This window comes from Leiobunum rupestre, chromosome 2, assembly GCF_980474605.1.
Source record: "Leiobunum rupestre chromosome 2, qqLeiRupe1.1.hap1, whole genome shotgun sequence".
NCBI classification, from domain to species: Eukaryota; Metazoa; Arthropoda; class Arachnida; order Opiliones; family Sclerosomatidae; genus Leiobunum; species Leiobunum rupestre.
In genome coordinates this window covers 69,416,932-69,432,100 of record NC_143385.1, presented here as the reverse complement: position 1 = coordinate 69,432,100, position 15,169 = coordinate 69,416,932, and the positions used below count along the sequence as shown (strand labels likewise).

General features: G+C 33.2%; 1 protein-coding gene across 1 annotated transcript in view; it reads right to left on the bottom strand.

Moving 5' to 3' along the window:
* Nucleotides 1-15,169, bottom strand: part of LOC149958888 (uncharacterized) — a 31,503-nt gene that overhangs the window by 4,506 nt on the left and 11,828 nt on the right. Inside the window, exons 5-16 of the mRNA XM_090167271.1 lie at nt 14,646-14,695; nt 11,642-11,775; nt 11,428-11,531; nt 11,062-11,097; nt 8,849-8,976; nt 7,714-7,784; nt 7,558-7,622; nt 6,541-6,688; nt 6,323-6,440; nt 6,119-6,219; nt 5,368-5,439; nt 4,678-4,779 (exon numbers count right to left, since the gene is read on the bottom strand). Of these exons, the coding sequence (XP_090023397.1) occupies nt 4,678-4,779; nt 5,368-5,439; nt 6,119-6,219; nt 6,323-6,440; nt 6,541-6,688; nt 7,558-7,622; nt 7,714-7,784; nt 8,849-8,976; nt 11,062-11,097; nt 11,428-11,531; nt 11,642-11,775; nt 14,646-14,695 (1,129 nt within the window). The remainder of the gene's footprint in view (nt 1-4,677; nt 4,780-5,367; nt 5,440-6,118; nt 6,220-6,322; nt 6,441-6,540; nt 6,689-7,557; nt 7,623-7,713; nt 7,785-8,848; nt 8,977-11,061; nt 11,098-11,427; nt 11,532-11,641; nt 11,776-14,645; nt 14,696-15,169) is intronic.

Here is a 15,169-nt window from a genome sequence, read left to right as displayed (position 1 = left end):
GAACTCACTAACTAATGATAACCAGGGACGAAGGAAAAGGTGTGAGGGAGTTTTAATGTGCGAAGAACATTAATTGGTCCATGGTCCTTCCGAGGTCACGTCAAACGACAACCAAAGTTATTTGCAGTTATGCCGGGTCGAAATTCGGATGAAGGATCGATATTTGGCTTTTTATTTTTTTTTGTCGTGCTCCACGATAACGCTCTGCAGTGGCGTAGACAAGGAGGGTTCAACGTCAACCCCTTGGGCCTACCTTGACTATACTAAATTGACACCCCCTTCTCGACACCCCTCTTAATATTAACACTCTTGGACCCCCTTTGACGAATTTCTGGCTACGCCACTGACGCTCTGAGCCTTCCAATCAGAAATAAATCCGAGTTACGAATAATATATTTTTGCTGCCGAAGGTTATCATCGCACGGCGAACATACATATTGCTATGTTATTTTCCATTTAAATATAATTTAAGGTATTTTGATGTGATTTTATAAACATATTGGACGTCTAAAATGCAGTATATCAAATGCCTTATTTATTGAATTTAAATTAAAAAATTATTATCAGTTTCGGATTGGCCATAGAGGTAACCTGCCCCATGGCGTGGATCCCATCATGCACCGTTCATGAAGTGGGCCTCCGTAAACATGGTAGCGTTATAGTTGTTAAAGCTGGGATCCTTAGTCTCCTAGCAACCAATAATATTAGACCCAGTCCGCCACTGATTAATATAATGCAATTTTAGAAAACACATCGATAAACCAAGCAACATTTAAATTTAAAGATAATTAAAATGTGGATAAGCCTTGGTTATATTAGTGACTCTCTCTATAGCCAAGATAGCAATGCTGGAATCTATTGACGCTAACGTCGTTAGTGAAAATGCTATTACTCTGCGTCGACCGAAATCCGAAAACCAAAATTTGGCGTTCGACGTCGTGTTCAAATGTAGTTATTTTCGCGTAAATGAAAACCAAGCTTAATATACCAAAAAAAAAAGAGTATAAAGAAAAAAAAGAATTGGCGGCGCGCCGTTCTTTGTATCGGCGGCGGCGGCGGCGGCGTGCCCCGATTTTCGGACAATCGGCGACGGCGCGATCGGCGCATTCAAAATTACCGGCGGCGGCGGCATTTAGCGGCGGCGCAAGCCTCTAGTCCTTGGTTCTTTCGAACCGTAACATTCCAAAAATTATAGTTAGAAACCAACCTAACTCAAACTGTTATGAACCCAAATCATTTAATTTTCTAATAGTCGAACAGACTAGCTACTAAAGCTTCATCACCTAACAATTCAATTAATTCAAAATTGAGGTAACAAACCTTGCTAGGTGGAAAGCTCTTGTTAAAGGGAGTATAACCTCTCTTGTTTGGTAGGGTGTGCTTAGACTATACCGAGTATCTTCCAGCGAAGGCCGGCAAGGAGTTAGTTTAGTTAGGTTGTTTAACCTTTGTCGGAATTTGGGGGTAAAACCCGATCAAACTAACTCCTTGCCGCCCCTCGCTAGGAAAGCTTGTGGAAGCTACTCAGTATAGTCTAAGCACACCCTACCAAACCAGATGGGTTATACTCCCTTTAACCCAGGCTTTCTTCACTAGGCTTTGTTAAATAATAAAACTTAATTGTTTTAACTCTCCCTGAGTATCTTCCTTTAAAAACTTACTAATTTACAAACATACTCTTCGTTTAGAGCTCCAGAAGTTTATTTGATTGTTATCCCTAAAGTAACTTATTCTTTATTCGTCAAAGATGTATATTTAAAATTCTCGAAATTAACTAAGTTTAATAGCTACCAACCCAGTCTTAGTAATTCAAACGATGAAGGACTTTTTTTAAATCAATTAATTAAAGCTTTATAGTGTTTTATTGTCTCATAGATCGATTCTAGGATTTTTACTTGAATTTTATTTTCGATACTTTTCAGATCCCGATTGAAAACCTGAAGATTATGCTACCTTAGCACAGTCAGGCTACTTCGGTCCTTTCATTAAATCAGGTGGCAGAAAATTACAATCAAGCAAATGTTTTCGATAAACAGTTTTGTATATTTGCCGAGTTCCAATTCTTAACTTGAATTCCGACTACATTTCCCGGCCTGATTAATCTCGTAGGCCGCTGTAGTGCTTAAGGCTTAACTTTTTACATACCTACATAAACGAACTAAATTTCACTTCAACTACTGAAATCATTATTACTAACATTTCCAAATTGAAGCATTTCCGTCATATACACTTAATCTTAAAAATTGTTTTTTATCGTACATTAATTCACTATTAAACGTTCATTAATAAAAAATAATAGAAAACAATAGATAATTGAGCTTAACCCTTAAAATTTTTATACCAGCCTAATAATATAATTACAACTACCATCTTAATTTCTAAGGATACCAGATAACTAAGAATTCAACTAATATCTCGTTTTTATACACTCATTTAACTAATTTTGTTACAATTAATATAGCTCATTCTAATACAGGAAATTTAAAATATTATTATAGTTAATTCCAAAATGTTCTATTAAGAGCAATAATTAGATAATTACTTTCCCCAAAATTGCAATAAGCACAATTTAAACATCAAAATTCTTGTTTATATAATTTGAATATCTAAACTTGTACTATTTAATGTAAATAAGTCACTTTAAACTTTATCTTAACCTTTAGATACAAATTCCCTTTCATCTACTTTGTCACGAGTCACGACTTATCCGGTTTTAAAACCAAAGTAATGGGCGATATGAGCATGTTCTAGAGCTCCATTCAACTCACCTTAATAATGAAAATTAACTAATTAATCCCATTTCACATAAAATATCCATCTAATCCTTGTCCTAATACTGATCTTATTTTCAACAAAATATAAAATTTCTTTATGATTAATATTCCACTAACTTACCAGGTACCCTTCCCAAAATATGAAAGTCAAAATGTTCATAAACCAACTTTATGATAAACCTAACGTCTAACCGACACGGGCAGGGACGCATTTAGCTGGCTAATAAAAAAAATTAAAATTTATCAAAATGTTATTTTTATAGTCTTACTAAGGCCAAAAATTTCAAATTAGAGCAACTTTATAGTTATTAGTCTGATTCGAGCTAAAAGTAAACTAAATTGAGCATATTCCGTTAATTATTAATAAAAATTATATTTAAAGATCAGCAGCTGCTATAATTTTTTTGCATGGGAAGTTGCCTCCAATCTCCTTATTATTAAAAAATAAGAAGTTTATTTTATTCATCTATTTTAAACCTTATTATCATGCAGCATCCTAACATTTTGGAGTCCTTTTATTTTAGAAGCAGTAGATGTTGCAATCACATTTATGATTCCTACAAGCAAAAGCTTGTTCCTCTTCTCTAAGTAAGTTTAATAAATAGAAAATCTAGAATTATAAATTATTATTTTGTTAGTTTTTGGGACCTTAAATGGTTTAAGTCAAACTTCTACAAAAAATCTTAGCCTTTTCATCCATCTCCCATTTCGCATTACTTCTCGTAGCTACTAAACTAAATTTAAAAATTTTACTAAGCTACTTTGTAGTTTCTTAAATTACACTAGCAATTCTAACTAAACCATTTAATAAACATAATATCAGTTGTATTAATAAAACTATACTTATATCAAAGGAGTCAAAAAAAAGTTTAAGAGGGATACCATCTGTAATCTTGATTTTTCTGGTTTTATCAATTTTCCTACAAAAATACCATAACATTATTAGTACTTCTTTTAGTTCTGAGATCAGTAATTAACTTGTATTTTTACCACCAAATACCTTCTTCTGCACTTACTTTCTTTACTTATAGCCCAAACATGCATTTTAAGATATACAAAATTTACTCATAGTCATTTTTGTTTTCTTTGGCCCCTTATTATTTTAGTTAAGTTACAAAAAACTGTGCTTCAAGCGAGAAAATATATTGAAACCCCCTTTACCATTGCGGATTCTGTTTATGGGACAACACTTTTTGTCTCAACAGGTATCCATGGACTCCATTGAATTATTGGACCAACCCTTCTACTTGTTTCAATAATACGGCAATAATAATAATAATTTACATTTTTCAAAACCTAAACGTTCGTTCCGTGCTTTGGATAATTAATTTTTTAATCATTTACAGACGGTTAGTAAAAATTAAAATACATCTTTACCTTAAGTACGACTTGAAATAACGTATGTAGTACACTAATTCCTAGGTAGGAAAAAGCGCCAGGCAGAACCTCTCTTAAAAATAAACAAATGTCAAAATGGTGCACACGTTTACTAAGCAACATCTATTTCAAAATTAATTTTGGGTAATAATTTTTAAATGATATGTGAATGATCAATTTCTAGGTCCCTTAAAAGGTAAATTGTAAAAATTAACAACAATAATATAGCCTTATCTGAATATCCTAGACATCTGATTTTCAAAAAAAATTAAAGTTATTTCGTGTAAGGAAAAAACACGTAGTCGTGAAATTATATGACAGTTACGGGGCAATTACTAAAAAATTAGGTCATTTAAACTTTCATTTTGGGTTAATTATTAAAAAGGTTTTATTTTAGAATTTAATGAGAGGTGAAATATATCCAAGTTTTAAAATTAGGAAAAGTTGGTTAATAAAGGCATAAAAAAATCCGACAGCTAAATATAAAAGTCCGAATCAGCAATATAAATAAATAACGGTACCCAACATTGGCGGTCGATGTATATTCACCCTCGGATCTCAGCGGAGAGTCAATTTCGTGTGAGATTTCGAAATCTGATTCTTTCTCAAGTGTTGTTATTGGTCGAGCCTAAAAAAGAATAAGACAATGTTTCTGAAAGAAGTCTTTAAACACTGCCTTCTATAATACTAGGCCTAGAAATGGTAGCTACGCCGATTTTTTAAGTGACATTTTCAAACTGACATGATTTTCGCGCTAGATGTCGCTCTCTTGGGTTTTTTTGGTTTGGGGTAAAAAAAGTTAAGCGGCTGCGGCCAATCAGCAGTCTCTAGTGGCTTCAAAACAATAAATGTATTTTTTTAATGGATTAAAAAACCTGGAGAAGATCCAAGCTTATGTTTAAATAATGTTTTTTTACTAAATCTATTTCATTATTTTCCTATAAATTGAATGTTGACATTATTAAAGTGTATTTTCGCTATTACTATTTACATTTTTCGTGTACGTTTGAATTTCCCGCATTTTCCCTACCCAAAAAAGCGACCTCTATCGAATATTTCAAAATCGTTACCACCACCCCATTTTTATTCTTATTTCTAGGCCTAGTATTATAGAAGGCAGTGCTTTAAAAAAATATATTTTCGTTAAATAGTTTTAGATTATTTAGACAAATTATCGAATAAAATAAAATACAGTAATCGAGAACGCGATTCGTACCTGAAACAAATAGAGTTTGCTTTGAAAGAAACCCCATTCCACATCCACGGGCAAGCCGTACGACTGCTCAACCTAAAAAAAAAGGACTGGTTTTAATCATTTGACTTATATTAACATGTACTATTGTTAAAAATATTAAGATTTTTGTTTAATCTAATTATTTATTGCTTACTTAACAATTAAACAGAAGTGTCTCCACAATAATTAATGATTAAGGTAAAATATTTTTATTCGCCACACAATCAAATTTAAAATTTTTATTTAAAACTGGCGAGATTTCAATTTCAATTTCGAAATTACACAACTCGTTAAACCAACGAAAATATTTCAGTTGAACTCATAAACTTTAAGGTGTTGAATAGAATTCTCATACGATTGTTTAGAGAAAAGGGCTACCGAACATTTAGGAACAAGTGAAAATAAAGGGTAAATGACAAGTGATAGTTACTGTAAGAAATAGTTACTTTAAAAAAATTGCATGATTTCACTTTTAAAAACTATTAAGATACAATGAAATAGTATTTCTAATTATCACGGACATTTCAATAATTAATTTTCGACATAGTTAAAGTTAATCACGAGAGTAAATTTTATCTCTTATAGTTATGTCTTTTTACCAAACCTTTTTTTGAATAATTGAGCTCGATAGAAGTGTTAGTATGTTTTTCTATCGAAGGATAAAAATCACAGAAAAATATCTTTCATTTTCTTAAAATGTAATGTTAGACTGTTATATACATTAGAAACTGACCAAAATACCGACATCCGCTAGGCTGGTTGCGTCTTCAATAGAGAGACAAGACTGCTTTGAAAGATCTTCCGATAAAGATTCCTCTTTTACTCCTCCATCGTCTAAAACGAACAAAAATTGGCGTGTAATAAATACATTGTGAACTGATGTTAATGAAATATTGAAATATGACGATGAAGAGTAGCGCAACAATTACGAACAAACCTGAGAGTACAAATTGTATGTTCTTTTTTCCAATAAAGACCTCCGATTTTCCATTCAGACCACTAGGATCCCTCCCGATGATAATTGTATCGGGCTCAGCCGCTGCAGAAACCACCGACTAATGAAATTTTTTATTTATAATATCGTCTAAATGTACTTTTACTTATTTCAAAAGTTAATGATATCATTAACTTATGCTTATTTGTAATGTGAAATACCTCTCCAATGCCGTAATTGGCGGTTATGGTAATTTGAGCGGGATTACCGGTCACTGGATCACAGGTAAACATCACTCCGGCCACGGCTGCTGGAACCATCTCTTGAATCACCACCGCCATTGGAGAGTTCAATATTTGCCCGTTTTGTCTGAAACAGGTGGGTGTGTCAATAAGATAATGGTTTCATCTTAGTTTCAAAACCAAATGGAATTTTATCTTAGAAAATACATTAATATTTAAGTTAATTAATTTCACAAACCCGCAGAAAGTTAAATATTTACTTTTTAATTACTATGGTATAGTAAAAGTATCAAATTTAAACTGGAGAAAAGCTCATCATACAAACAATTTTATTAACTACAGTGATTTCGATCGATGTTCCCTTTTCAATACGTTTTAAAGCTAAAAAGTTTAAGTTTTCGGGCGCATGTTAGAGTCAACAGAAGAATATTTGATTTACTAGAGCGCATGCTAAAACTAATTTAATTAATCTTGGTCATGTGTCGAAAGAGCATCATATTCTTTTTCTACATTTCACTCTTAAAGGTTTTGGTTAAGAAACAATTTCAATTAATTAAAGTGTTATGTTATTGCAAGAATTTATTTATTTATACTCGGGGAGAATGAATATGTCGATATTTTTTTTTCTCCAAGTCCACCTGTTGGGGCCCCCGGTATGCTCCTCCGCTTTAATAAAATCAAATAATACTGCAATCTCATTGGTTCTTAAAAATCACGTTTTTCGACGCGATTAACACTGCTGCGAGGACGCAAAAAATAAGACCGCCTCCTTTTTTCCTCCCCCTCCCCTCCCTTAGCGTGACGGGGTTAGGGCCTCAACGTGTCCGTCGATAGTCTCGACATATTCATTCTCCCTGAGTATAAATAAATACATTCTTGATAATTGTATTTGCTCTGAGAAGGAAACTTAAGACTATTAATATAAGTAATAATTCCGGAACGTAAACATTTGGCAGACTATGTTGGTTAAACTAGATATCTATTTCTAATACTTACCTTTTGTACTGAATAGCCACGAAAGAAAACTGAGAAGCCCAGCATTTAACGACCGCTTCGTAGATCTGAAAAGCATCAAGTTTCTTTTTCATAAGAATTCGTAGTTCAAATTATTAGAACCCATTACTTTCGTAAACCAAAATGAGAAACACATACGTTGTCTAGACCTTGTACACCGAGATATGTGGTCATTTGTCCGGCAGCCGATAATTCCTCAGAGTCTTCACCTAAATAATAATTGCATTATAACGAGCCCTTTTCATTTCTATCGAGTCCACAATATACGTTCTCAAATTAAAGACTCATTAAGGCCATAAATGCTTTCTTTATTTTGATACGATCAGCAGTTGGTAGTAAAGTCCTTTTTAGGGAAACGTATTAATCTTTATCTTTGTTTAAAACCTGTTAAAATTTTTCTATGCGGTGTTATAAAATCCAGAGTTTTTGTTTTACTATTGTTGGGTAAGTTTAAATGAAACCAAAACTTTTTTTAATCAAAATATCAGTTTTTTCGGTTAAAACCGACTTTTTTTAAAAACCCTAGTTTATATTACTTTCAAACTATTTTTTCACTCTCGAGTGTTAGAAATTTTTAACTGAACATACTTTTCTTCTTTATCTCAAATTTATTTGGCGTTAAAAAAATGGAAGTAGAAAAATTATACGCCTAGTTTCAAAAACTACCTTTTAATATTCTGTGACTATACTGAAAACGCTTACACTTCTTTAAGCAAAAACACGTGTTTAGGTGCTTTATTCGTGCCTGATGGATAATTATTAGCCAAAAAACAAATATAGAACAGCAGTATCGCTTTAAAATGTGTAGTTAAAGATTTAGTTTTGGTTCTACCCCCTTCTCATACATGGTGATAATCAAGCACGTAGATATAGAAAGTCTAAGGGGGGGGGCGGGTTATAACACAACCAGATGAAATCGCGAGCGCAGCGAGCGCGAAAATTTTCGTTAGCAATAACACATATTTAAAGTACTGGCTAGACTCGGGACGAGTGACAATGACATTTCCGCACGTGTATCAAACGAAATTTTTAATACATTTGCGAGAAAATGATAATAAAGCAAAGAACAAAATTGATATTGTTTTGCAAAATTTAATTTCGCAAGAAAGGAATCGAGTCCTAAGGGGGGGGGGGTTGAACCCCCTAACCCCCCCCCCTTATATACGTCCATAGTGATAATTCATGAATGGTGAACATGGATCGTCTCGACATAATGATTATTACAATAAATCGCAAAAGTTGGAAATTTTGTTCCAGAATGAACAAAAAGTACCTGAAGCTGAGGACCTAACGGCAAATTTTAGCGCCGTGAAATCCTTTCCAAAGTAGACCTCCAGGTTTCTCTTGATAGGCTCTTTAATACTTTGGGAAAGGGGATGATTCTGAAACCTTTCCACTGTTCTAAAATGTGATAAGAATTATATCAATATGCATAAACAAGTAATAAAGAAAGTTCACAATTTAAATTATATGCAAAAAATAACTAAAAATCATTTTCTAATTTTGTCCAAACAATTACCCGATTTTGTCATCGTATATGCTACTATACCACACGATAGCTACTATCAATTAAATTGCTTAGTACAAATACAATTTTTTTTATCGTTTTCATTTTTCCTCCGTTTGCCAAATTTCCTTTTATTAGGAAAATTATAGACTGAAACGTGATTTATGCAATTTGGGATGGGGTAAAAAATCATACATTCTACCTTCGACGTAAATCTATTGTAAAATTTACCGACGTCTTGGCGCAGTTTATGAGCTGGGAAAGGAAGCAATTGTTTCTCTGCACTGATTTAAATATCTGTACTTACTACAGATAATACTTTACTTTTTGCTATTTTATCTAAGACTTAAATAAAGTATTTCTTGTGATTTATGATTGTATACTGTTAATATCGGAGAAATGCTTTAAGGGCGGTGTTTAGCTTTTACAACCTACAGCCAACATGACAGATCTAACCTCTACTTATATTATGAACAGAATGTTAACAGTAATATTAAATATAATCGTGTCCACAGATTGGCAGACGTAAAAACTATTTAAGGAATGAAAATATATCCACCAATAAAATATTTTTATTGATTAATCTATGTAATTTCACATTCTTCATGGTGCGATAGAAACTCTCTGCAAACAGCGTCACGTGCCAAAAGATTATGTGATAACGTGAAGGAACTTAGGCTATCGTTGAAATATGTTGCCCTCTAATTGAGCGATCCATTGCAAATTTTGATTTAGGAACATTAATCCGAATGTTGAATTTTCACGGAAGCCCAAATATAAAAAAATTCTTCAATAAATATCGAAACGCCGTGCAATAATTGTCAAGAATTTCACTAAAAATGGCTCAAATTTCGTTACTGTTTTTATCTCAGTGAAAAACCGTAAAATGTACAGTTTTTTCTGTAAAAATACAGGATTTCAATACAGAACGAAACCGGTAAATTAATTAATACGGATGACAACTGTAGAATATACAGTTATTTCTATGTAGTATTGATAAGTATGTAAATTTTACAGAAAGGTTCTGGGGTTGCCAGAAACTTTTCGTAATCTCCATAGTAAATTTTCTCTCAGCGTGCTCGTTCGGGTCTTCCGCCGAGATGTCGTTTATACCGCAAATTGGTACAACCCAGATTCAGGGAATTGAAATTTAAATAAGGTGCTGGATATTCGTCTGCCAAGCAGAAGCTTTGTGTTTAAAAAATTGCCTACTTATAGCAGATAAAAAACATTCATTAAGAGGCTTCTAGAGTTTCATCAAGACCGTTTATTATTAACTGAAAAAACTAAACGCCATATAATCACTGCCCTGATTGTCAGATCAGTGTCGTGTTTAGACCTATTGTATATGAGAGTTAGGTCTCTTGCTCTTTAAATAGCTCTCATATTATAAAACCAAATGTGCAAAAGCGGAACTGTTTGTTTTTAACTGTTTGTTAAGTACTAATGGGCTTGCGCGACTTCCTAAGCATTTCTATAAATATGAAAATGTTGGAATGCTTTCAACTTTAAAATAACCACAAAACTAACATAGTACTATAAACGTTATGTTTATTTATGTGCGTTCCACATCGTTGCCATGTGTTTCTTTCGTCGATAAATGTAGTGTTACTAAATAAGTTTTATTGTTAAAGTCTATGTTACTGTAATCTCAACTTACAGTATGCACAATAAAAACATTTCACAGTATAATTAATAAAAATAATAATCATGATCAGTTAGGCTTTTACCAAAGAAACCACCCTAGACCGAAGTCATCAAGCGACTTTTACAACCATTAATTCAGGTGGCTGGGTTTAATCGCGTAGGAGGGTGGTGGCTAGCCCTTCATGTCACGGGAGGTATAACAGCTCCATTCACTTACTTTTTAATTAATATTAGGTTTTGATAGCAACACCAATTCTTAATACTAAAAAAGATTTAAATTCCATACCCGACCAACCTCACACACTTCCCTGTGGCCTTGGTAAAATACTTACAATTTACAAGACCCTTGAAGGAGGTTCGGTTGCACCCTGTAAGTTTGAAGTAAAAAATAAACAAATAGTACCGGTATTAGATTTTGAGACAAACACGTGTACAAAAATGAAATGTAATATATTGGCTTTATATTGGCTAATATAAGCTGAACAATAATCGATAATTTTTTCAATAGTTTTAAGAGATTACAAGACACTTTTTCAGTACGAATGTGTTTTCTGGAAAAGCAATTGTGTTCTCGATAAATGATTTCGTAAACGGTTATCTTAATTAGTTTTCTACTTCACATATCTGAGCTCAATTGAAGTTACAATAGCTAATAGCAACATACGCAATTTATTATTCCTGATCGTCAAATAACTTACTTCGCAATATTTTCGAGAGGCAGAATGATGTGGCTCATTTGAGTGTCTTCAAGGTGTTTTTCATAACCTGTTGTTGTAACAACAACCGCTCTTGGAACTTCAAACTTAATTAAAAAAAAACTTTTAGTCTCGTTGATTAATTAATTATTTTTATTAATACACTGTATCTTGCAAATTTATATCAGTTGACCCTTTTTTTGAAAAGTTTACGCACCTTTTTCTGGACCTGCTCATATTTTGACAGAATGGTCAATTTGGCCAAAGATGACCCTTTCCCTCCAGATATTTCACTAAGACGACAATCTTCGTTCGTTAGTGGCAAAACGAACTTCAGCTTCGAAGGTCGCACTGGAAAATTTAAACCGATATTATTACTGCAAATTCTGAGTTTGATTTAAACATTTCTGCTGAAACCGTTTCAGTATAAGTTTATTTTAAAAGTTGAAGCATATTTAAATAATGAAGGTCAGTAAATACGAGATACTTAACTGTAAAATTCGACAAGTTTCATTTCCATTATACAGGGTGTTACGGATAAGAGTACCGAAACTTTCTATATGCATTCTATGGGTCTCTATGAGTAAAAAATGGGTCCTAAAGTGCCTCGTTTCAGAGATATGGGCTCCCAAAAAACTACCCCAAAAAACTACCCCAAAAAACTACCCCAAAAAACCGGACACAGCCTTAAATCTGTCAAACAATATCGTTCCTTGAACCAAATGGTTTTCATTAAACTATCAATTGTTTTTATCCGTGAGGCGAGAAACTTTAAAGTGTGAGTTGCACGAAAAATCTATAGTAATGAAAACCAATGAATGCGGGCTTGTTTTGAAGCCCTGGACGTTCTCTTTCCAAAAATTTCATTGACGAAACAAATTTCCAAAGCCTAAGTATACTAATTGTGAGTCCGAAACTGACCCTTTTCGTTCCCCAAAATCCTGAAATTTTCCGCGAATTTTTCTGCTCCGTAGCACGAGCAATTTGAGACAAACCGAAGCTGTAGTTTTATTCATTAAATAAAAGGAACTGAAGTGGAGGGATTTCATTAAACTATTAATTGTTTTTTTATCCGTGAGGCGAGAAACTTTAATAACAAGTGGCAAAAGTTCATTAATGTACTTTTAGAAGTAAAAAGAGATTGAAGACAAATACAAGCCACTTTAATTTATTGATACGATTTTAATTATTAAATTTAAAGATAGAAATTTCTTGTATTTCGCTTAGCCGTCTATCTATAGACTCAAACGCCAGTTAATCTGACACCAGTCTTTTAGGAATCTACTGCTGGTTGAATCTTTGAGCTTCTGACCCATTTTTCTTGAGCCCGTCCATGTAATAAGCGTTCCTGGACCAATGCGCTACAAAAGCTACAATATTAGACAAGTACAAAACCATTCCTTAAGAATTTTTATGACATTGGTATCTTTAGATTAAAAATTAAAAGCGTATCAATAAATTAAAATGGCTTGTATTGGTCTTCAAACTCATTTTACTTCTAAAAGGACATTAATGAACTATTGCCACTTGTTATTAAAGTGTTGGTTGCACGAAATTTTAGCTATGGCTAATTAATGATTTATTAGAAAGAGCAAACATTTTATAGCAAGTACAGAAAGTTCATCAAAATAGGTGAAGCGGTCTTTGAATTACTATAAAAAAAAAGTCTAAATGGTGGAATTCGAGTTTTTCGGCGAATTTCCCGACTTCTAAAATTCTTATCGGCACCAATGTCGTCAGAAAATGCGAAGCATATCACGGCTTATTGTCTGTAATACATTTCTTTACTTCTGGGATTAAAAGCAGGTCGATTTAACACCCTGGAAAAAGTCCTACGCCTAATTGAAATAGGCATACCCAAGGCTACGAAGTAGAAAAACGATTTGAAACCGAAGGCTCCTCGCGCCGTGTGATTTGTAAAGATAAACGTCGTGTCGCGCGCGCGTAAAAATATATTTTTATTTTGATAATAAGCCTATTATTAACGGCTTTTAAAATTCATTTTGCGCGAGAAAATACCTCTACATGTTATGGTAAAAAAACCACGCAAATAAGGCTGTGTGCCCAAGACATGTACCGGTAGTGTCGCGCGCTAAAACGTCATTTCAAAATCCGTCAATTATGATTAAAAATCTCTGGTTTGAGAACTTCTACAAGTAAGCAAAATCCCTCAACTTCAGTTCCTTGTATTTAATGAATAAAACTACAGCTTCGGTTTGCCTCAAATTGCTCGTGGTACGGAGCAGAAAAATTCGCGGAAAATTTCAGGATTTTGGGGAGCGAAAAAGGTCAGTTTCGGACTCACAATTAGTATACTTAGGCTTGGAAATTTGTTTCGTCAATGATATTGTTGGAAAGAGAACGTCCAGGGCTTCAAAACAAGCCCGCATTCATTGGTTTTCATTTTATCGATTTTTCGTGCAACCAACACTTTAAAGTTTCTCGCCTCACGGATAAAAAACAATTGATAGTTTAATGAAAACAATTTGGTCCAAGGAAGAGTATTGTTTGCCAGATTTAAGGCTGTGTCCGGGTTTTTGGGGTAGTTTTTTGCGAGCCCATACCTCTGAAACGAAGCACTTTAGGACCCATTTTTTACTCATAGAGACCCATAGAATGCATATAGAAAGTTTCGGTACTCTTATCCGTAACACCCTGTATAATGGAAATGAAACTTGTCGAATTTTACAGTTAAGTATCTCGTATTTCCTGACCTTCATTATTTAAATATGCTTCAACTTTTAAAATAAACTTATACTGAAACGGTTTGGACCCCTGTTTATTGGACATTTTTTATTCATAGAATGCATATAGAAAGTTTCGGTACTCTTATCCGTAACACCCTGTATAAGATTATTTGAAAATTAATATACAATAGTGAGTGTATGGGGCTGTTGGCTCACGTGGCATGCATGGATCTCTATCACCCCATTACGCATTGTAAACCCACCTGATTTAAAGGCAATAAAAGTCACTGGATTACTTGGACCAATGGTGGTACCTTGGGTATAAATTAACCTAGCTGATATTTATTAATAAACTTAATAGCGTATTAAATTTTTCCTAATTAATGATATTCTACGTAAACAATTAAAATTTATTTTGGACATAAATATATTTAATTAAATGAATATTATGATATTTAAACTAATTTTGCAACATTAGTATTTTAAGTAAAAATTCAGGTTTTTTTAAGAGAATAAAAGGTGCGATTACTTTACCTAACGGAGGTAACTTAATCTTTGGTTTCTTCAATTCCTTCCCGATTTTCCTTTTCAAAAAAATTAAAGAATTAGATTAAAAAATAAATGTTGATTAAACTCTCAATTATATACAGTTATTATGTGCCCCCCAATGATAATCTACATACAGTTGATTTTACAAATACATCAACAAAATGAAACGAAATATAAAATTTCTTGCTGAAACCTTTTACGTCAATTATTGAAAATCATTTTACAAAAAGATAAGAAAAAAATTTCAAACTCGGATTCTGTTGGCAACACTTTCATAAAATAAGAAAGTATGACGTCCCTTTCTACTCTGTCCCTCTTTATCAATATTGGATGTTTTTCCGAAAAACTAGCTCTTTGCTCAACCTACAAATTAACGTGGTGATTTTATAATAGATTATATAGACCTTTACCCTAGACTCGAATTGAGGATTTCGATTAACGGTTTTTAACGAAGTGATTACCCACTTCCGAAACGTGACCAACGCTAAATCGGCCTCTCTCATTTACTA